The sequence below is a fragment of the Streptopelia decaocto genome, assembly GCF_964273445.1.
Source record: "Streptopelia decaocto genome assembly, chromosome: 1".
Taxonomy (NCBI): domain Eukaryota; kingdom Metazoa; phylum Chordata; class Aves; order Columbiformes; family Columbidae; genus Streptopelia; species Streptopelia decaocto.
In genome coordinates, this window is record NC_138663.1 from 95,507,509 (window position 1) to 95,530,238 (window position 22,730).

The 22,730-nt window shown below is 46.8% G+C and overlaps 1 protein-coding gene across 5 annotated transcripts; it reads left to right on the forward strand.

Annotated features, from left to right (window-relative positions):
• The first annotated feature begins 2,169 nt into the window (after window positions 1-2,169).
• Window positions 2,170-22,214, forward strand: SHOX (SHOX homeobox). 5 transcript variants are annotated; one of them, XM_082055150.1, is made up of 6 exons: window positions 2,170-2,263; window positions 5,652-6,018; window positions 9,259-9,467; window positions 13,775-13,832; window positions 13,923-14,011; window positions 15,446-22,214. In XM_082055150.1, the coding sequence occupies exons 2-6, from the start codon at window positions 5,745-5,747 to the stop codon at window positions 15,689-15,691; spliced, it is 876 nt and encodes a 291-aa protein (XP_081911276.1). In that variant the 5' UTR covers window positions 2,170-2,263; window positions 5,652-5,744; the 3' UTR covers window positions 15,692-22,214. The 5 variants fall into 5 exon arrangements, with proteins under 5 accessions (XP_081911276.1, XP_081911274.1, XP_081911273.1 ...); XM_082055148.1 differs by lacking the exon at window positions 2,170-2,263 and adding an exon at window positions 2,690-2,811; XM_082055147.1 differs by lacking the exon at window positions 2,170-2,263 and adding an exon at window positions 2,803-2,921.
• Window positions 22,215-22,730: the final 516 nt, after the last annotated feature.

A 22,730-nucleotide genomic window follows, 5' to 3' on the forward strand; every position in this document is an offset into this window, starting at 1 on the left:
GGGCGACTAAAATCAAGGTGCTACTCGCCCGTTATGCTCACCCACTAAACTGTAATTAATTACACACAAAAGAAAATGCTTATTGTAATTCACTAAGTGAATGTTTAATTTTACACAAGTAGATGAGGACTTGAACGCGTCTAGGCTTCCTGTAATTAATATATGAGTAATTAATGTTGCTGGCAGTACGCGGTTTTAAAAAAAAAATAATAATTGTGATAGAGAAGAGACGTTGTGGGGGGTGTCTGTGTGTGTGTGTGTGCGTGAGAGTGCGTGTTTGCATGTGCCTCCGTGTAGGAGAGAGGAGAGCATTTGTGTGTTTTTGTATTGAATTAATGTATCCCTTTGGTTGCGTTGCTAGAAGTCGGAATAAAGACAATTAAGCCCTTAGCATTTCTGTCACACTCCATTAATTACTGTAGCCACTCCATGTCCCGACTGCTTCGTAACATATTCATCAGGTACGGTACCCGTCCAGCAGCCTCAGCCGGAGAAGTAGGCTATTGTTAGTTTAAACTATAGCCTTTCAAGTGTTCTTTATTTTACTTTTCATCCAAGATTGTTTTCCTCTCCTTTAAAAATGTTTTTCTAAAAATAAAACTCAACATAAATGTTTTAAGATTAGATTTGCAGGGAAACAGTTTAATTTTCACCATATGTTGCCCCAGCGGCGTGTAGATTAAAAAAAAAAAAAAATCTTTCCACTGAAGCTACCAAAAAAAAAAAAAAATCTAATATAAAAAAGTATTCTTCCCAATGCGTTTCCCTCCTGTGGGTCGTTTTACAGCCCCCAAATAAATCTTTAAGGTTGCAAGGAGGTAAAAAAAAAAAAGTGCCCTGATGACGGAAAAGCAAGTCCTGCCGTGATAATGTCCTTTATTAATATTATAGATGTGTAGTGTGCTGGATGGATCAATCATATCCATTCACAATCAGGATTAAGAGAGCCTATTTTAATGAAAATCTATTAGTCTCTCATTTGAGACACGGATGTTGCTTAAATCAATAAACAGCATAAAAGAGAATACGACGTAGATTTCTAAATAAAAAAAAAAAATCCCATCTATGAAACGTGTTAAGGCGTCTGTAAAATCCTGAAACCCTCGATCGATACTTATAAATATTTAATTTTTTTTTAAACACAAATTGAAAACCATTAACACTGCATCTATTCTTATTATTAAAACAAATTGTCCTTGGAATTATGTGCTGTGGAAATGGAGCCAGATTGAAAGGGCATCCACTGAAATATGTTTACTCGCTTTCATGTAAACCAATAAAAATCTGCAGGAGTCTGTAGAGTGAGCAGAAAGGTTTGATGTACAATGTCCATGATTACAGTCTCTGAATTAATCAAGAGAGAGAGAGGGAGGGAGAGAGGGAGGGAGGGATGGAGATGGGGAGAGAGGACTCAGATATCTACTCAACAAAATCTTCCTCTTCAGGTCAGAGCTTATTAAAGTGTGGATTAAAACGATGTTTTTTCTGTTTGCTTATTTACTCCAATTCGACGAAAATAAGCTGAAGCGGGGGGGCGAGGGGGGGTAGAGGAGATCAGTTTCGCCCTACGTCATACCATGAGTCAATGTACAAATATAAATTCCTCTTATAAATATGAAATCCAATACTTTGCCTTGGAAATGCTTAAAGCTAATGCAACGCTTAAACTCATTCATAATTATTCCTCTCGCTTAACTCGGAGAAAAACTCCCAGTGGTCAAGAGATCCCTTCGAAAGCTGAGCAAAAAAACAGCACATGTATCGACACCACGCTAAATAAAAGCTTTTCTGCCGTACCTGGCCCGGGGCTGTTCCCCGGCAGAGCGAGATTCCCTGCTATCAAGCCTTAACCCTAAGCCTCACACTCCTGCCCATTTTTGAGCACTCGGGGCCATCCACCCCCGGCTCCCCTCGGCCGGCAGCCTCTGTGCACCCCTCCGGGACCCCGGGGCTTCGGGGGCTGCGGGGAGCGGCAGCCGGGGAGGAGGCGGGCTCGGGTCTCCGGAGGGGACTCAGCCCCGTAAGGGCCGACGGTGGGGCAAGTGGGGAGATGGGAAAGAAAGCGGAGTGGAATGAATGGGACCCCACCACGCTTTTGCCCAGTTAAGATTCCCAGTAGGGAAGAGGGCTGCTGTTCGGTGCGCCGGGGCGACAAGGAGGGAGACGCAGGATATGGGGGTACAGTGCCCCGCAGATGACCCAGGAGGACGCGCTGCCAGAGGAACCCTTAACACGCCGCTGATACCCCGCCCTCGGAGGGAGTGTAAGGGGGGCGTCGGGGAGAGCGAGGTGGCTTGTACCGCCGCAAAGGGGTAATCGGGGTGCCGAGCTGAGCCGGGGGCAGCTCTGAGCGGCGCTGGTGAGTTCTTAGTTTTGCAACAGGGTCTCAGGAGCTCGGTGACTGCAAGGGAATGAGGTTTGGACGGCAGCTCCTTCTCTCCCCGCCTCCCTCCATCCCTCCTCCCGAGCCCGTTATCAGGAACAGCAATGTGTAATTCCCCCATGCACCCGCTGCTAAAATGTGTAGCGAGGTCAACAATGACCCCCACCTTTGCCCATATCCGCACCACCCTGTCCTAGATGTCCACACAGCCAGGGGCTAGGGGGCGGGGGGCTGGGTACGCTCCCCGCCTCCCCCTGCTCCCCGCCGCCCCATAGGGATGGGACGGGACGGGCCCGTTATTCCGCGCAAAGCTCCGCGGTGCAGGGAGAGCGCAGTGAGGACGTGCCCGCCCACGGGGCTGCCCGCGCCCCCGCACCCCCCGCCTCCTGCTCCCGTGGCGTGGGGCGGTGGCCGGATCCCCGGGGAAGGTTGCGATTTACACAGCTTTTTCTTTTTTTTCCTTTTCCCCTTTCCCCCCCCCCCCCCCTTTCCCTTTCCGGTGCTTTGTTTCGCTTTTCGCTTTCGGAGTGAGTCTGAGGCAAGTTCCCCCCGTCTGCAGGGCTCCCCCCCGGCGGCCTTCCCCGCTGCCGTCGGGGGTGGCGGGTGGCGGCGGTCGCGGACTGCCGCGCAATTTGCGCGCCCGGGCCGAGCTGCGCCCCGTGGGCTGCGAGAGCCGAGAGGGGAAACGGCTTTCCCACAGCGAGACCCCGCGCTGCTGGAAAGCGGGAAGGGGGCGGGGGAGGGATGGGGATGGGACGGTGGGGAGGCAATAGAGCTTTTTTTACTTCTGTTTTAGGATGCTAGGATTTGCCGCTGTTCTTGGGGGCAGAAGCCCCGGCGGTGGCAGGAGGGACCCGGGGGGTCTCCGGGAGAAGCGCGGCCTCACGCTCGCGTGGGCTGAAGCCGTGGGGCTGGGCGCGGCGGGGGAGCCGCGGAGACGAGAGAGGGACGCGGGCGACAGGGAGGAAAGGGGGGGATCCGGCGGAGGGGGATGCAAACTTCGGCAGCTCGGCGAAGCCTAAGAGCACTGTGCCTCACCGGGGCTGGGGAAGCCGAGTTAGTAAATATTTATCCTTATTTGCTGTTCGATGCGGGGGAGGCAGAGGGAGGCTGGGCACCGGGGAGGAGGGGGACGGGGGAGGAGATCGATGCCGAGCGAGCCCTGGGGAAAGTTTCCCCGGCGGCAGCTCAGCCTCAGCGCAGCCCCGTGGAGCCTCTCCACCGCGGGAACGGGTGCCTGTGTCCCCGCGTGTCCGTGTGTCCTTAACAGCCTCGCACCGCGCCAAACAGCGTGTGTGACAATCCACCACCCCCACACACAGACTGCATGAGAGAGGCACAAGCAGCGTGTCGTGCCGGAATCTTTTCTTAGCCATACGTTACTTCCACGTCTATCCTTTGCCTTTATTATTTATGTGGTGCCGTGTGATATACATTAGAGCCTCGGATTTGATTGGCGTTCGCGATGACAAGACCTGTTTGTTAAGTTGTAAGGCTTCCTCGGCTCCTTACTTGTTAAATGAACTCTGGAGGAAGGATGCCACCGAGACACAGCAATATAATAAATGTCAGGGATATCCGCAGTGCCGAGATCAAATGATCAATCCTTGTCCCATAGATAATCATTTTAAATTCGCACAGGGGGAGATTGATTTTTTTTAAAGCCCTTTATTAATTGCTTCCTCGATTATTATTTTCCCCCTCCTCCTGTGGAGGTGTTAACTCTGGTGCTGGGGGCACCTTTGGATTAATTAAACGTATTTTTAGTGTTTTAATGTTCTGCTAATTTTCAGAGCAGTCCCACGCTCCCCCGGAAAAGAAACAATGGCCCCTTGCTCCAGCAAGGAGCCTCTTTTGGTTGCGAATCAGAGCAGAGGGTGGCGTGATGATGGGCTCTGATTATCTCAAACTCGAGGTGAGGGAATGAGAAGGATGTAAAAAGCCAAACGACCAGAAGACAAAATTCCTCCAAATACCAAAGAACCCTTCGCGTTACAGCCCGAGGAAAAGAGACAGAAATAAATAGCTGCAAAGTCGACTCCGCTTGCGGATCAAACGGTGCGGAGAGGCGCTAGAAATGCCGGCGCTGTTATCTGGAGATGGATTTCAGGCAGCTATTCAAGCGCACAGAGTAATAATTATTCCGGGAGTACAACAAAAATAACAGCAGTCTACTAAGAACAAGGTGGGGGAGTTTTTGCCAGTCCAATCTTAAATCCGACAGGTTATGTTTCGGGTTTTTTTGTTTGTTTGTTTTTTTTTTTTTTTTTTTTTTTTTTTTAAAGACGATTTAATGCTCTATTTGTCCTGTACAAGCCCTTGTGTTAACAAATTACCCCTCTGCTGCAAGCAGCAGGACAGCTTTACATTCAAAGAAACATTTTAGGTTATAATTTTTCCCAACAGCACCTTCAGATGACACAATAACAGTAAACAAGAAAACAGAACCTGCAATGTTTACACGCATCTGGAGAGCCCCCCTACCTATGGAAAACCCCCTTCCAGCCAAGCAACCCCCTCCAAATCCTCCGAACACACCGACACGGATCTCCGCGACACCTCGCAACTTGTTTAACTGCAACACACGTCCCCCTCCGCGCACCCACCCACCCGCCAGAACAGGCAACACTTTCAAAACAGCATTTTTGGTTCGCTGATTATTTTGACCATTTAATTAAGCGAAATTAGCTAAATGGCAAATCAGGTAGCATTTCCAATGATTACAACAAATGCACATCTCCGGCTTTTTATTCATTACCTTTTTATTGAACACTCATTTTCTTTTCCTCTTGACAGCGATACATTTAATTGCAGGAACACAGTTATTTGATTAGCTGTGGGTCCGCTTTTACTCACAGTGTTGCCACGCACGGGATGTCCTTACAATCAATTAAGTCTTCCTCGACTTTCATTTCTGCAACCCCTTTACAGAATGCAGATACCTATTTTCATGTTTTCTTCTTCGCCCCCCCTCCCTTTTATTCCTCTCTCTCCCTCCCTCTCTCTCTCCCCCTCTTTTTCGCTTTTGCCTCCTTGCGTCCCTAAATCAAGGTGCAAAGATGCCAAAGAGTGATGAAATGAAAAGAAAGCCAATTGCTGGACTGAGGTGGGGGAGATAGCTGCTAGGAGTCCGCCTGCGACTATGGAGCAGTCAGTAATTGCTGGAGACAGGGAGAGCTGGGGGTTGGGCTGAGGTAGCCATGTATAAATAGTGTGATCTCAAATTGAAAGGCATAAATAACAGCAGGAGTGATCTAACCCTATACAGCCCATCTTCTACGTGCAAAAACAGCGTGCGGAGGACGGCCACATCTTCGACTGAAAACAAGTGGATCTCTGTGGATAAGATCACCGGGCAGCCATGGAAGAACTTACGGCTTTTGTATCAAAATCTTTTGACCAGAAAAGCAAAGAGAGCAGCAGCGGTAGTGGCAGCAGCAGCAAGAAGGAGACGATCACGTACAGGGAAGTTTTGGAGAGTGGGTTGGCTCGCTCTAGGGAGCTTGGAAACTCTGACTCTAACCTGCAGGACATGACCGAGAGCAGCAATCATTGCCCGGTGCATCTTTTCAAAGACCACGTAGAGAGCGACAAGGACAAACTCAAGGAGTTCAGTACGGGCAGGACGGCGGAAGGTAAGATCGGAGCTGGGAGCCCTCCGCCCCGCGACCCTCGCCGACAGCCCCGGCCCCCTCCCCAGCCTCCCCCGCTGCCCCCGGCGCTCCGCAGCGGGGTGAACCGGCCACCGCGGCCCCGGCCCCGGCCGGGTGAGCGGGCTCGCCTCCCGCATCTTGCCTCCCTCCTCCGGCTGCCTCCCTCCCGCAGCGGCGGAAACACACGCTTACAAACACATATGCCTGCATGCATAACGTTAACATAGCCGTGAAAAATAAGTCACAACTTCGGTCCTCCCACTCCCTATCCCCGCCAGGCCCCTTTCACATCCGAAATCGATCCGGTACGTTAGGCGTTCACTCGCCCGGGGGAATGGGGCAGCGCAGGACGTCAGACATTTTTGTCTATCTGTGTGTTTTTGTACGAGGAAACCTTGTCCGGGGAGTTTTTATGCCTCAGAAGACCTGTTCTTCCTGCTTCCGGGCCGTCAGGATGCTGCTGCTTCTTCTGAGAGAAAGCTGGATATGGAGAGGGCTTTCCCTGGACATTTTGTCTTGTGTCGGTCAGCCTGTCCTAGTCAGGGGCTGCGGCCGGCGAGGAGGAGGAGAAGGAGGAGAGGAGCCTGGCTGTGGCGGAGCTCCCTGGGCCCGGGCGAGACGGAGCATCCCTGCGAGACAGGCACCGGCGGGCCCTGCCGCCCGGTCCCTCGGTACCCTGCCTGCCCTTCTCACCTGGGCCAGGGTAGCTCCGCATCCTCCCGGGCTGCGGGGACAGCCGACCTGGTGGTAAAACGCCATTTCATCTCTTAGCGGAAAGAAATTTCAAATTAAAAATTATTTTTAGGCCGAGCAAGCTAAAACCCCCGCATAGGGTCGCAGGGGAAGGAGAAAATAGAGAGGGCGGGAGGGATTAGAAAGTTGAGAAAGTGTCTCTAGGCAAGTTAGACAGGTGGACCTGCCTGGGGAGCTACTGGCTAGCTTGGGGTAATAAAAAACGGTTAATAGGTTGGGGAACAACAACCAGTCTTTCAGCTGTTTCCTACCGTTTGATCTTGTTTAATATAACATCGAGCGAAAGGCAATTTAATTTACAGCCCAAACGCTTATTTAATATCCTCCTCTCTTCCACACCCTCCCCAAAGAGAAGGTCAGGGTATAATCACATATTCGGGTACACATATTTCTGCACAAGCTCAGTACTGCTGATTTTCCTTCTCTGGTCAAGAGATGTTTTTAAAAAATGAAAGCAGGGCATGCTCCAGGAAAAGAAAAATCTAAAAAAAAACAAAAAGCGAATGAACGAAAAAAATCTCTACTACTCCCCCTTTTCCCTGTGTATCGAAATTCTGGCTTGTATGTTTAGCTAATCTAATCTATGGAGAGGGGCTGGGGGTGGGGGTGGAAGGGAGGAGTTGGAAAGAGCTGAGATGCTTGTGACAGTTTAAATTCATGCCAGGTTTCAGTCTAATTTCAACTGATTCTGGCGTGTGATTTCAGTCCCAGCGATATGCTAGTTAATATTTTATGCCTATCACAGACATGGTGTAGCTTCGGATGTCCGAAAGCAGACAGAGCTTTTGAACGCGCCTAATTTTCCCTGGGCATTTGTTGGGTTAGCACCCTCGTCTTTTCGTAGGGGTTCTCCCTACAGGAGAAATGAGAACAAAATGCCATTAAAACCAACGAGCGAACACCTCCCTTCGGAAGCCAGACCCTTCTCAAAGTTTTATACAGCCGATATCCAGCCCGGAGTCGGAGATGGGGAGCCCGGAGGAGCGATTACGGTCAGGGACGCTTTTCATTTCGGAAGTGAAAACGAGCAGTTCGGCTTCAGTCCCTGTCTGGCTTACGCACAGATGCAGTTCAGGACTTTTCATTACGTTCAATTAACTTACGATTTGCAGCTAGCCATTTGGATTTTGGGATGCCCCTAAGTATATAGGGTAATATATATGTGCATGCTCGCACTTGTGTGTGCACATACGTACATATATATATATATATATATATACAGACGAACTACGTGTGTATTTGTTGAGGGGAAAGGGTTTTAATTCCGGATCATCTGCAAATGTGGCTTTCCCCAACCCCAGCCCTACAAAGTCTAGAAGGTGAATCAGGACAAAGGACGCAGCTGGGGGAGGTTTGTCCCGGGACTCCGCCGGTGCCCCCGCTGGTTGCCCACCCCAGCGGGGCGCCCCGGGCAGGCAGGGGATCCCGGGGAACCGGTTCAGCCTCCAGAGGTGTCCCTTGCTCCAGCACCTCTCCTCTTTCGTTACAGAGATTTAGAAAAGGGCCGACGATTTAGGTCGCCTTACATTAAGGATGGGGCGGCGGGCGGCGAGGTGGAGAAGAAAACAAAAAGGAGGAAAGCAAGCTGTAAAGCCAAAACACGAAATCCCCCCTTCTTCCTCCAAGACCAAAAGGGGCAACTGTTTTCCCCGCTGCCCCACACCCCTTCTCCCCTCTTCCCGGGACAAGCGTGCACAGCGGCTGCCTCCGGTCGCAAGATCGTCCCGAGCCCTGTGGGGCTTCATGAGGAGGGGTGGTGTTTGCTCTTTCAGAGAGCTTGCAAGGCACCCACGGTCCTTGAACCCGCTCCCCCGCCCCGCGCCGGGCCGTGCAGGCCTGCTGCCCCGGGGGTTCGCACGCTGGCAGGTATTTTGGGGGAAGGAGGGGTGATAAGGGGGAGAGGGACGAACGGTGTCAGTCTCAGGCACATGGAAAGTTTCTTTCACGAGGCAAATACTTCCGCCGTGGCTTCGCCATGACAGCGGTGGGGAGCTTCTTGCATAACCCTCTTTACTTCGGGACAAAACGGCGACGGAGAAACTCCCTTAGCCCGCCTTTTTCTACTGCCTGGAGGTATCGGGGGGCCGATGGTTTTCCTACCAGTCCCGTCCCCAAACTGCCCGTGCCAACCGGCTGCACGGTTTCCTCCTCATGCTGGAAAGAAAATTATATTTATATATATGTTTTTTCTGATGGGGCATGAGCCAGGCAAGGCAGCGTTGATCTCTCCCTCAGCCCGACTGGACCCCCCCGGCCCTGCCCCCGGCCCCTCTCGCCCCTCTGGGGCGCCGGTTGCCTTTGCAGGCGCCCCCGCCCGCCGGTTGCCTTTGCAGGTTACGCTGCGTTTGGGGATGAAATGAGGGGGCGACTAAGAGAGGGGACTGGGGATATCCCCGGGTGCTGAGGAAAGAAACTTCAGAGAGGTATGATGGGAGGCTCAGTATCGTTTTCGCTTCCCCCTCCCGGCAGGGATCTACGAGTGCAAAGAGAAGAGGGATGATGTGAAGTCAGAAGATGAAGATGGACAGACCAAGCTCAAACAAAGGAGAAGCAGAACCAATTTCACACTAGAGCAGCTGAATGAGCTGGAAAGACTTTTTGATGAGACTCACTATCCGGATGCCTTCATGAGGGAGGAACTAAGCCAGAGGCTGGGACTGTCTGAAGCTAGGGTTCAGGTAAGAGAAAGGCTCTGTTCCTGGAAACGTCCTCATCTCACTTCCTAACTGCCAGCGGATCCCAGCACAGTGCCCCGTTTCATCCAAAGCGGGGAGGTGAAGGCAGAGACGACACGTGTGATGGGGAAGCTGTTGCAACTCCGCTGTACCTGTCCTGCCAAATAATAATTCTGCTCTGTGAATATCTGCCCATGCCTTGCGTTTCCTGGGAAAGTGGTTTAATTTTTTTTTTTTAATTTTTTTTTTGGGGGGGGGCGGGGGAATGGAGGGGTAGTGTTGGTGATAGTGGTGACATGTCTCTTAATAACTGAGCAACTTCCTATTTTTTTTTTTAATTATTGTAGTTTTTCTTGCAAATGTGACACTAACTCTCACTTAATCCTCACCTTCCCCCTCCTACCCGCCCCTCCCTCCCGCATATCTTTTATGGTACCGTTATGTTTAAAAAAAAAAAAAAAGCCCAGAAAACAATCGCCGTGAATAAGGCTAGACGGTTTGGGTGCTGAGGGACAGGATTAGCCAGAGATGGGGGAAAGGTGCCCCCTCTGATTCACGCAGCAAGCGTATGAATGCATGGCACCCCATCTGGTGGACTCTCCCCGCGTCCCTCCCATCACGTTTCAGACACAGCTAAATGCCAATTAACCTTCGAAACCTTGAAAATAAGTCCGGTTGTTGTAGTTTTGGGGCCATCAGAGACGTCTGTTCGGGTGCCTCCACATCGATTATTTTAAAATTCAGTTTTCGGTTTGATGTAGGGGAAAAATACCCAGCTCCCCTGCCCACCTTAAGCCACTTCGGCATGCATCCCCAAAACAGCTGTCATGTAAAAATAGAAATAATTTACAGAAGCAACCTGTGGCTCTCTGAGCAGGCCTAGAGCAGGAGAAACCTGAAGAAAATATCTTCTTAGGTTATAACTCTGTGCTTGGGCTAACAGACTCAAAACAAAACCCAAGAGGAAAATGTCACCCAGTGAACCCCTCCACTGAACAAAATGCCGTCATACCCTGGAGATAAGAGATGCACATGCATATGTATGTCTGTTTATAAGTGTTTGTGTGGATACACAAAGGTGCGTGTGTGGTTACCTGGGCGTAATTGGACGTCCCCGGTCTTGTGCCTATTCCCATCAGAGTGGGAAGACAAGAAAAGAGAGGGGTCTTCTTGTTCCTCCACTTAACCTTGACCCACGGTGGAAAGCAAACGGCCAGGACCCTGCTGCTCCTGGACCCACTCAGAAAGACTTTGCCTGAGTAAGCGACTATCTCGCTTTAAACAACGGCCTCCTGGAGGCATTTCCCGAAATAAATGGAGGTTTTGTTTGTTTGTTTGTTTGTTTGTTTTTGTTTTGTTTTGTTTTAAGGCTCCTTTCTCCCCTCAGCTCTTGCCTCTCTCTGTGTAAAAGGAGCTGGATGAGGGATGGTGCCGGGCATTTGCCTTAGAAAGGGTGGCTTGCAGGGGATATTGCAGGGGTTCAGAGTGCTGCTGGCCTACTTTCTCCTGGAAGATTGATCTAACCACACCATATAAATTAATGAAAAGATTAAACTTTTGCTGAAGGGGACATCAACTCTTATGTCATCTTCCCAGATCTTCTTTCTTGGGCTCTGTAATATCTTTCCAAGGCCTTGATGTACTGTTTCTATAAAAATAAATTACTTGTAATTGAATTCTGCACTCTTTCTTTCAAGTACTTTATTACTGAGCAGCACCTTAACAGGATGTTCATACTTACAGGAAAATTGGTGCTTCAAGTGCTTACAGATCTTAAAACAGAACACCCCCAAAAAACCCCAACTGATTCAGGCAGAGATTATGAGAGAGATAAAAAAATGAATTTAATAAACTTACAAAAGCAGTTTGAATGAATATAAAGCTAGAAATAAAAGACATATCAAGAGGGAGAAGAGGAGAAATGGATAATTAATTAGGAAATAAGCAGAGAGCTTGACATCCATCAAGAAATGGAAGCGTAGAAAAAAGAAGGGGGAAGCGGGAAAATGGAAAGGGTTTTTTTAATACTTTCAGAATTGTTCTCTAATTCCTATCTGGACCGCTTGTCCCTTGCTGTTAAAGGATATAGTTTCAATTTAGTGTGGAAATTTGCTGTAAATAAATTGAAGCTCCTATGGTAGCTAGTCCTTATTAACCTTTTATTTTTAGTGTTGTACTGGAAACTCATATCACCCAGCTGTCAGGGTTATAATTGAAAGTTATGAGACCATAGTGAGGAGCAGGCAGTAATTCAATTACAACAAATATCTTTGGGTTTATGGTGCAGGGCTAAATTAAATGTCATTATTCACTGTCTCTAATGGAAATCAAAAGGAAATCAGATTAGAGCATTTGTGAAAGAAATCACTGAGTGATCCTTAATGAAGAAATAACTGTCTAAAACAGTGTACTGTGCTTTACTTAGCATATTCAAGACTAATTGGAATTGATCGTGAATCACACCAAGCCTGATTTATTATCGCTTAACGCAGTGGCTAATTCATCACTTTTATTCCTCATAACCTTATTTTTTCATAGCTAAAGGGAAAGGGCACTTCGTTTTCCAGATTTAAATATAATTTCTGTTTGAAAGATGTTCTGATTTGCAAGAGAAGTTGTTTAAACGCTGCTTAAATTCCTCCTGACAATTTATACTCCTTTGGGGTGGAGGGGGGCGGGAGTGGGGAACACGTACAGGGAGATTTCCTGCAAGGATTTACAACCGTAAAAAAATGTATTATTGTCTCTGCTCACGATGATATTTTGCATGCTTTTTTTTTTTTCTTTTTTTAATATAAATCTCTAACGGCCCCGTTAAAAGGAGAAGCGTTGCGTGTTGTTAATCTTTGCGTCTTGCTCGTACGGAAAAAAGGAGGCTTGTGCTGTGCTGTGCGTTTCAGGGCAGCGAGGCGGCAACGAGCCGGCCCGGGCTGCGGAGCCAGATGCCGGGTTAGGGTGGGGAAGACTGCGCTAGCAGAGTCTGACGAGGAGTGTCGGTCGGTCCGTACCCGCAGCGCCCGCCGCTTCCCGCCCGCTGCGCGCTCTCCCCCGGCCACCCTAGGCAGGACAAATTGTGCTCCAATTCAGGGAAGGCCGATTCCTACTTAAGAAAATCACTTAGGTACCCGAGGTAATTAATGCCTTTGGAAGCCTTTCTTTGCACTAATTACTCTGTTGTAAATGACCATCATTAAGGCAATTGAAGAAAGCTTGAAGGGAAAATTTGATGTAGGAAGTGCAGTTAGTATTAATTAACCGTATGATCTCTTGGCAAGTGCAAGAACATCAAAGGTTGTAGGTGTTTACTTAACTACAAGATTTTATCAGCTGTGAAAGTCAATGTTTGTCCGTATTCGGTAGGTTTTGGTGTTAGGATAAGGGTCCACAAAATATTTTGGTCCGTGCCTCTGCCGATTCTTTGGGGAGGGCTACTTAACCAAGCACGTCGGAAGGGGAAAAGTAATAAGGTCTGAAATGGCCCTGGAAAAGAGGCAGGGGAGGAGCAGCAGCAACTGCAAGTTCTGCGCTTGTTTGAGTCAGAACGGCTGGAAGTGTGGCAGGATTATTGAATTACAGGCATTTCTCGAGTAGGTACAAGAACACTTATTTGAATCCCAGCATGTAAAGATGTTGCTCTTGTCTGTCCAGAAGTCTACCGAAGCATGTTTTTGTTCTCTTTTCACGTTTGGGAAAAGGGGAATGATTCAGCCCCTTTTGTGCAAGTTCAGTATCTCGCATCTTCTCAGAGATTTTAATCGTTTCCAAGCCTACCTTGGGGGCAGATGGTCCTGTCGCTTAAGGACCAGACCCCAGAGTCTGAGCAGGTCCACGCCGGCTGTTCCCGGCATGTTTGAGGTGTGACTTGGAAAGGGAGAGAGGGTCCCATTCGGTCTGCGTGTGGGCGTATTTGAAATGAGAGTGGGAGTGACCCCTCTCTCCAGACGGGTAGCACAAGGACCGCCACTGTCAGCCCGTGGGACACGGGGCCTTGAAGACCTGGTGCGAAGCGGCCGTCCCGCCGGCTCCCCAGCTGCGAGGGCGCTTCTGATCTCCCAGGTTCAGCTCCCGCTGAGAAACCACACCAAAAAGCAGGACCCCCCCCCCCCCCAAATAGCCACACCGCAGCATATAGAGGGGCTCACCCCCCGCAGAGTTGAGCTTTTTCCCTCAGCTGCTCCCGAGGAAGGACCTCAGCAAAGTTGTGCGAAGTCCCTCGCCCTTCATCCCTAGCCCCCGAGACAGTCCGCCCTTAGGAGCTGCCTAGTCTACCTCAATTTTTGTTTCTTTTTTTTTTTGTTTTCTTTTTACAGGTCTGGTTCCAAAACAGGAGAGCGAAGTGCCGAAAGCAGGAAAACCAGATGCACAAAGGTGGGTAAGGGGTGCGGGCCGGCAGGGAAGCGGTGGCCGCGAAGCCCCGGGGCGCCTTCACCGCTCACCCAGCCCTGTCTCTCCCCGCAGGCGTGATCCTGGGAACCGCCAGCCATTTAGACGCCTGTAGAGTGGCCCCCTATGTGAATATGGGAGCCCTGAGGATGCCTTTCCAACAGGTAGTTAGCTTCGGTTTTATTTTCCTTGCCCCGGCAAGCTCCGACCCCCGTTCGTTTGCACGAGAGGAAGCCAGACACTTTTACAAGTGCCATTTATATAGAAGTTGGCACGTATTAAAAACAGGCTGTAAAACTTCGTGAAGGAGCCCCCGTCCGGCTGCCGGGAGCTCAGCGCCCCTCGGGGTCGGGAAGGGGGCTGAGCGGGGGGTTCCGCGGCCCCGGGAGGCGCCGCCGGTGCTACGGGTCCCCCCGCTGCCGTTGCGACGGGCTGGTACACGGCCCCGGGGCTGGCCTCCCGGAGGCGCATCGTCTTCCTGGTGCAGGCAGGGCCGGTGGTCGCCCGGGCAAGTGCGTGGACGGAGCGTTCTGGCCCAGAGCCGGCCAGGTAGCTTCAGTCCCCGTCGGAACTGTGCCCGGCGCTGCAGAGCGCTGCGGGAGGGTCTCCCACCCACTACGAAGGGGAAGAACTATGCGGACCCTTGCCTTCTCGTTCTGCCCCAACTTCTCAGGCAGGCTGTCGACGTCTGGCCTATTCCGACGGAGGCGGCCGCCCAGGAGGTGGGGAGGCTTCTCCCCGAGGCGCTGCCGCCGTGCCGGCCAGCAGGGACCGGGGTAGTGGCGGAGCGCAGGCTCCAGGGTCGGGTCCTTCACGCAGCGAGGCACAGACCCCAGGGGAAAGCGCTGGGGGAAACCGGGACGAGGGAGATGAAATTCCGTCCCGGTTCCTGCCACCTCTCACCGCCGTTTCTGACTCTCCCCTTACCCCTCCTTTTTTTTTTTTTTTTTGGTCAATTAATCGGGGAATCGATTTTTCCCAGCCCAAAGGGACCTTACACCACCTTCTCCATCTGAGACACGTGGAGCTGACAGATTAATTGTATTGATTTTTAAAAAGACATATTTGGACCAAAATAATTAAATACATAAATAAACTCCCCCCCCTCCCCCGCATCCTCCTCGAACCTACCCGGAGCTGAAATCTCTCAGTCAACCCAAGGTGTTTGTGTAGGTCGAGAAAGCTCCAAAGCAAACACCAACCCAGTATATGAGGGACCCGTGGCCAAAGAGTTTTTAGCAACGTATAAATAAACATCCCTGGAAAAAAAAAATATAAAAAAAAATTTAGCTATTTAGTGCTTGTTGGCGCCCGTGCATTTGGCCTTTTTTTTTTTTTTTTTTTTTTTTAATATGAGGTGGGGGGTTAAGAATGTCTCTGTGCCTCTGGGTAAGCGTGGTGCGGAGATTTGCTACGCTGCGCGCCTGCCCCGCCCTTGCGTGCCGTGGGCTCCGCTAACAAGTTGCTCTTTCAGCTGCCGGGCTCCCGGGAAGGGTCGAGGCGGGGGTGGATGGATGGGTGGGTGGGTGGGTGGGTGCGGGGCGGGGCGGTTCCGTGTCAGTGGGGCTGACGCCGTGTCTCTGCCACCGCCGACCCAGGTCCAGGCGCAGCTGCAGCTGGAGGGCGTGGCCCACGCGCACCCGCACCTGCACCCGCACCTGGCGGCCCACGCTCCCTACTTGATGTTCCCGCCGCCGCCCTTCGGGCTGCCCATCGCCTCCCTGGCCGAGTCCGCCTCCGCCGCCGCCGTGGTGGCCGCCGCCGCCAAGAGCAACAGCAAGAACTCCAGCATCGCCGACCTGCGGCTGAAGGCCCGCAAGCACGCCGAGGCCCTGGGGCTCTGACACGCTTCGGTCGGGATCCCCCCTACCCCACCCCGCCCCGGGTGCCCGCGGCGGGCGTGTGTGTGACCCGCACGGACCGCCACTTTGACCCCCGGCTCCTCCTCCTCCCCGGCCGCAGGCGAGCAGCCCTGCCGCCTTCTCTCGTTTTTGTTATTTTTTATTATTATTTTTTAATTTTGTTTGAGGTTTTTTTTTTTTGTTTGTTTTTTGTTTATTTCCCCTCTCCCAAGGTCTGCGAGCGCTCGGCGACAGCCTCCTCCCGCCGCTTTTCCTTGACCTCTCGCCCCCAGAGACTTCGGCGGCCGGGGGAGCCGGGCGAAGAGGGAGGCCCCGGCGACCGTTGGAGGCCGTTGGCGGCCGTTGGTGCCCGTTGGTGCCGTGTGACACGGCGGGGGACTCTCCGCCCGCCGCGGGGCGAGGGCGCCCGGTTCGCGCCTCGGGCACACGGACACACACACACACACGCAACAACCCCACACCCACGAGTCAGAGACTCCGCGGAGGATAAAGTAGGTGGGAGGAGGGAACAAGGAGAGTTAAAAAAAAACCAAACCAACCCAACACACACACATACAAAGGAGGAAAAAAAAAAAAAAAAAAAAAGGAAACGATCTCTAAATTATGTTAATCTGTGAACATTGGGGACGCTTTGGATTTTTGACCCTGGCAAAAGTGATCGCTCCAGCATAACGTCATCTGCTGCTGTCAGTTTTGCTACCTTGTGCATGTGTCTAGCTAAAACACGTTTTGAAGATCAGAAATATATTAGAACGAAACTAAACAAAACAAATAGTAATAATAATAAATAATAAATCCTTGGGGCTGGTCTCCATTAAAGATGACATTTCTTTGTTGCCAACAGTATTATTTCACTGCCATGAATCTCTTCCATCACTGAGGAGCTGCTGCAGAACTGGTTTGAATTTAAATGTGGAATTTCAGATCTGAGGCAAGGCAGTTTTTTTCTTTCCTTTAAAAAAAAAAAAAAAGAAAAAAAAGCAGCAATAACAAAAATGTGCGTCTCAAATGGCTATGTCCTTTGAAAGGAGAAAAAGAGAGAGACTAGAATTTACTAATCATTAGTGATAACTTGAAAGATGGGAACAATAAGAAATGCGCCTGTTTTGCCAGAATCACCTGAACTCAATAAGATGCATTGTGCCATAGAAACAGGTCGACTTTTCTATATTTTTTTTTTTTCAAATGTCTGGATCTTTGAATTAAAATCTTGCTGTTTTACAGGATGTAGAAAGAATGACTTATACAACAAAGATGGACATATGGTTTTAAGGCATAATATTGATGCAGCATTAATTTTAGTGAAATGCAATTAAGTGCAGTAAAGTGCAATACTGTAAATATTATAGAATAAAAGAAAAATAGCCGTACTTATTCTGTTAATAACCAATTCTGCAAGAACAATAACTTAAGTCCTTTATGCTTGGACTGGTACATTGCAGCTCCTTGCCAAAATGACAGTCTGAGTCTTCTATGAATGGATAAAATTATATGTATCACATACGGGGAAAGGCAGATGCCATGGTTTCTAGTCAAGTTAATGTGCCATATTTCTGAGAAGTAAGCTGAAAACTCTATATGACACTTTCATTTTAAGTAAAAACAAAACAAAAACAACAAGCAAATAAAAAAAAACAACCAGAAAACAAACACCACCCCCCCCAACCCACAGAAGTGTTTTGTAGAGGTGGACAAGTTCAATATTTGGCCATTTTAATTTTTGCCTGTGATTTAGACACTAAGTCTTATGCTAATGCTTAAGCAAAGTAACTATTAATAGTGTAAATCCAGAAAGGATGGGGAGTAGGGAAATCCTTTAAATTATATTACCAAAGCATCTGGGTTTATTGACACCCCCCCTTTTTTTTTTACTTTTTATGCTATTCACTTCTAAGTAGGCTTTTATTTTCCTTGATTTTGGGTGGGGAAGAGAAAGGAGGGTACAAATATTGGTCTTGTCTACATCTAACAAGATAGCTATTTGTTGCCTTTGTTACCAAGGCCTGTGTTGATGTAAGGTTATCCTCTCAACAGTACCATTATTAAGCCTGCTTTTTATGTCTCGTTTAGCAATCCATTACTAGTTTTGGCTTTTGCTGATATTTATCAAATCCAAATATTGCTGTAGGACAAAAATTCATACTGTAGATGAATTTTAGACACTTGTCTTTTTCGTTTCTCCTTCAAGTTTTGATATTTTCTAGCAAGGAAAATTTCTGGAATGTGAAAGTTGTGCCATATCCCTTCTATTTATTACATGAGTGGTAGTTATATTTTGGGTTCGCTAGAGCTGATAAATGTTACCAGCTTTTTCTACCTCTCTGTGAAAGCCCAGTACTTTTTTAAAGCAAGGCCAAAATATTAAGATAGTGTTACTTGTTGCTGAGAAATATGACAAAAATCTCAGGCAATTAACAATTCTTATGGAAACAAAACATTACTTAGAAAGTATAATGTTAGTCCTGAGGATGTAGGAATTTCTGGTTAAAATAAGAAATATTTGGTATGTTTCCAGCACTTCTAACATGCAGATCCAAAAAATAACAAACATTGCTACGGATATGCTTTAGGCTATAACAAGTAACCTGTTATACAGGGAGACCAACAGCCATGGAAGGAGAATTTGATGCACAGTGTTGAAGACCAAGGGCATAGAGCTTACAATTGAGTGGGGACTGCTTGTTATCTGTATCTGTGACCTAATTACTACCCTTTTGAGTCCTCTTTTTAGAGTTTAAGAGATGCTTGAGTGACTTTTTCAGTCCTGTGCTGGACTTTCCCAAAGGAGTGATTTTCACCCACAAACAATTCCATAGAATGAGCTCTGTCATAGCTGTAGGTTTGGGATCTGAATTTTCTCAGATAACTTCTAAGTGAGGCTGTGAAGTGCTACCCAACTTGCAGTGTTACAGGATGCATGTGCAGTATGTATCCGCATCAGACTGGCAGGAATAACTTTTCTACCTTTGCACAGCAGAAGTGCTTATAGAATTCTCTCAGAAAGGTTGTTACATGTAGCTTCCATCTTGTATTTAAAAAAAACAGTGGTAATATGAATACAGTTCCCTGTTAACATGAAACAAGGCTGCTAGTGTAGCTTATATCTTTCAGAATCAAAAATTCTTACAGTTTTTTCTGATTGCTTTCAATGGATGTTTCAAGGACAGTCTTGCCTTCTACCACAAAAGGGCAGAATATGGCAAGATTTATCAGCTTAGCTTGTTTTGAAGGATGTACCATAGATCAGCCTGGGGGAAAGGGCAGGGTGTTGCTATGCATCTACCAAGGTGCTTCATGCTGCTCTTGCATTTCGTTTAGCATGACAGGAAATGAAAAGCCACACCGTGCAAGCACTGGAGCCAAAACTGGTTCTGCTTTGCTTATTTCTTGAATGGGCTGATTGCATCAGTGGTGGTATAAAAGCTTTGCCCTGTTTCGGATGATGCATGCAGGTGGCCTCCTCTTCTTGTTGTCCTTACATCGATAGGAAGAAATGAGAAATCCTAACCGGACTACCATGTACTGGACTGTACTTTCACTAAGCGTAAGTCACTGTGACTCTGTTCACCACGTGGAGCTTCAGTGACCCATACAAGTTGAGAATCTGGACCATAGCCTCTACTCCATCTCTGTTAATGCGTACTTTGTCTTTTTTTTTCCTGTTTCTTTAATTATTTTCCTTGAGGAGGTTGGAGGTTGAAGATAAGATAGTGAGGTGGTTAAATTTAAAAGTATTGTAATTGGTTCAGATTCTCAGGCATGCCAAGCCTCATTTAGAGTCCACCTGATGTTTGTGTAATCTTTGATTTGAGAAGTGTGAGATTTCCAAGAACAGCAGCCACTGGGCAGAGTTCCCTTGGAGAAGGCCTTTATCTAGTGTAAGTGGATTGCTAAAGAACCTTCCTCAAAAGTTTAGTCTGGTATTTGAAAAGAAACTTGAATGAATGCCAAACAAATAGTGCTGTTTATAAGCGAATCTATTAAAAAGGCTTTATGCATTACATGGGCCCCTTCATAATACAAAAATCAGTCTCCGACTTTTTTGGAATTGTCAAATTAGCTCAAGTACTTCATCCATTTGTATCAAAATAGTGAGCTGACTCCATGGTTCATTTTTATTGAGTTGGAAATATGTGAAAAAAAAATATGCTGAAAGTTTTTTTGCTTAGTAGGGTCATATAGATGTAGTGACATTTTGGTTAATATCATAATACTTAGCACTTATATAATGTTTATTTGCAAAACACTGTATTAATGTTTATTGTTTAACCCTCACCCATTATGAAGTAGGTAAGAATTGCTATCCCCATTTTTTGTAGAAATTAAGGCATATAAATCAAGGGCCAGGTTCCGTCACTCATTGTCAGCACTGAGTATTGTTACTTTTGCTTTTGTAATGTAGCAGCATCGCCCAGATCATAATCTGCCATGAACTTTGTGGTGCTAGACACTTTCAAAACTGCTCCAAGAAATTTAAACTCCTTACCTGACTTCAGCAAAAGTCTTAAAGGGAACATTGAATGTGGCTCAGAGTGACAGAATGTGTCCGTGAGTTATTTTCACAGAACATGAAGTTATTGCCCAATCCTCTGGCCCTGTATGTCTACGGGAGTTTGGTTTATGACTCAGCGGGGCCAAGTTGCAGCAGCCCTAAGACTAGAAGCAAAAACCTGAGTTACTTACAGCATGCACAAATTGCTAGAAAACCCTGATTTTCCATTTCCCCTACCATAAATTTTTCAGACAGACAAGTGTGCTGATGTCAATTCTTTGCATGCTTTATCTGCTATATCTTTTAGTCCTATGTTTGCCTATAAAATAATAATAAGATATGATTTTGAATAGACATAACATTGACACATTTGGACTGTTGACTCAAATACAATAGACATGTAATCCAGATCCCTAAGGCAAACCCAGGCTATGATTATATTTTTTTTTTTTGTGGTGAAAAGTACACATATTTTCTGCTCTTTCAAATGTGATAGGCATTTTTTTTTTTTTTAATTTTATTTTTAAACAGAAAATGTTAGTTTTTGGAGACATTATTACTTTGGAGGTGGCAGGCTTTTTGCCCTTCAGTTTGAGGAAAATTTTCACGGTATAGGAAATATAGATTATGCATCTTTCTTAGAAATGTGTTTATTTTTATAATATCTAATACCTAATGATCCAGGTGTTGTCCTTGTAATTGCTAATTGTACTCAATTCTATAAAGTGCGCACAACCAAGATGGTTGGAAAATTTTTGTGTTCCTGGTTAAAAAAGATGGTCAAGGTGACCCCCACTCCTCATCTGTAAGCAGCCTACTGACCCCATTACGTTATTTTCTTTTCCTTATGTGACAGAATTCCCATGGCTAACAAGTTTCCAAATAGCTGTGGCAAACATGGCAAGAGCTTCTCATTTGGTCTCTTGAAAATCTCTACTGGTTGCAGTAATATGTGGTAGGGCTGGAGAAGGCCTGGTATTGCTTGGAAGCAAACTAAAAAGAAATACTGTGTGCTACAGAGTGTGATCTCCTCTCTCCAGAGAAAAACAGAGCTTTCTGCTATATGACTCATGCTTTTTGTAAGATGGCATCTCTAAGCCACATCTTTAAAAGGTGCAACCTGGGTCTCATCAATGTAACCCAGTGGCTCATGTTATATTGGTTATATTTTTGCTGGTTGGCCTTTCTAGACAGGTCAGTGGAAGGCCATAGGCTTTGGTGTTTAAGGCATTCTTCAAAAGGGGTATGATAACAGATATGCCTCAAATTTTGTTTGTCTGTTAGGCAGATTTTATGCTAAAAGTTGGTGCCTAATTTTAGTAAATCAGCCTAGAAACTTGCTGATTTCCAATAAATAATTGAAACTTGATGCAGTTCATACACCTTACATTGAAAATTGATATTTAACTAAAATCAGTCAAAGAATGTAGAAAATATCAGATTTTGAAGCTGAAGATATTTATTGAAAGGCAATACTTTCATGAATCTAGGCTTATGGTATGTATTAATTACATCAGACAGGCAAATATCTCTGTTTCTTTGTATTAATGTATGTGGATATTTTATTTATTTTTTTGTTTGAAAATTTCTAAATGTGTATTATTTTAATTATGTTGAGTGTAAATTTGACAATGCTTTGCATTTATTTTTATATTTTTTCAACCTGTTGCTTTTGCGAAACTATGAGCAGCCAGTACGATTTACAGTACCATTGCATTGTTTTGGTTATGTACACACAGTGTGTCTAAGTTTACAGACATTTCAGGGATTGCTAAAACGAAAAAAAATCTCCAAAACCAACTCGTCTTAAAAGTTTGTACCCCTTTGTTAATGTGAAAGAGAAAAGCAAACAAGCAAACAACTTTTTTTTAGATTTCGGTTATGCCAGCATGCTCCTACATGAATTCACCAGACATGTTGAGTTCCAGTTTCAAAGTGTATTATGTTGAATCACATGATATGAATGTACATCTTGTAAAAGTGAGATATGAATAAACTTATAAATATTTGTAATCATGCGTTAATGGATGCTATTACCAAAAGGACTATTAATTATAAGGTGTTTCCCCCGCTAAAAAGTAAGTTTTTCTTTGGTATTTAATGCTTTTTCTTTTTTAACCATATTACTCATATTCTCATTGCAAAGATTTAATACAATGCATCTTAGTCTGTAGTCCTACTTACAGATACCTCACTAGCTTCTGTCTTAGTTTTACTAAGCAAATTATAGCTTAGTAATGACTAATCAGAAGCTACTTTTGCAACCCATCTACCAGCAGGATTTTTTTGTTGTTGTTTGGTATACTATTTTCTTTAAAAGAATTGATAATTTTTCCTTAGTGTCAGGAGAAATAAAAGAATCTTCATAGTGGACCCTTCTAGGGATTGTATTTGATGGCTCCGCTCTGTTGTCTGTTCAAATCAACAGGAGAGGCACTAGATCAGGCGTTTAATTTTCAGGTGATTAAGGAGTTTTATTTTGCATGTCCCCGCTTGTCAGTATGTTAGATGTAATTTTCTCTCATAGTT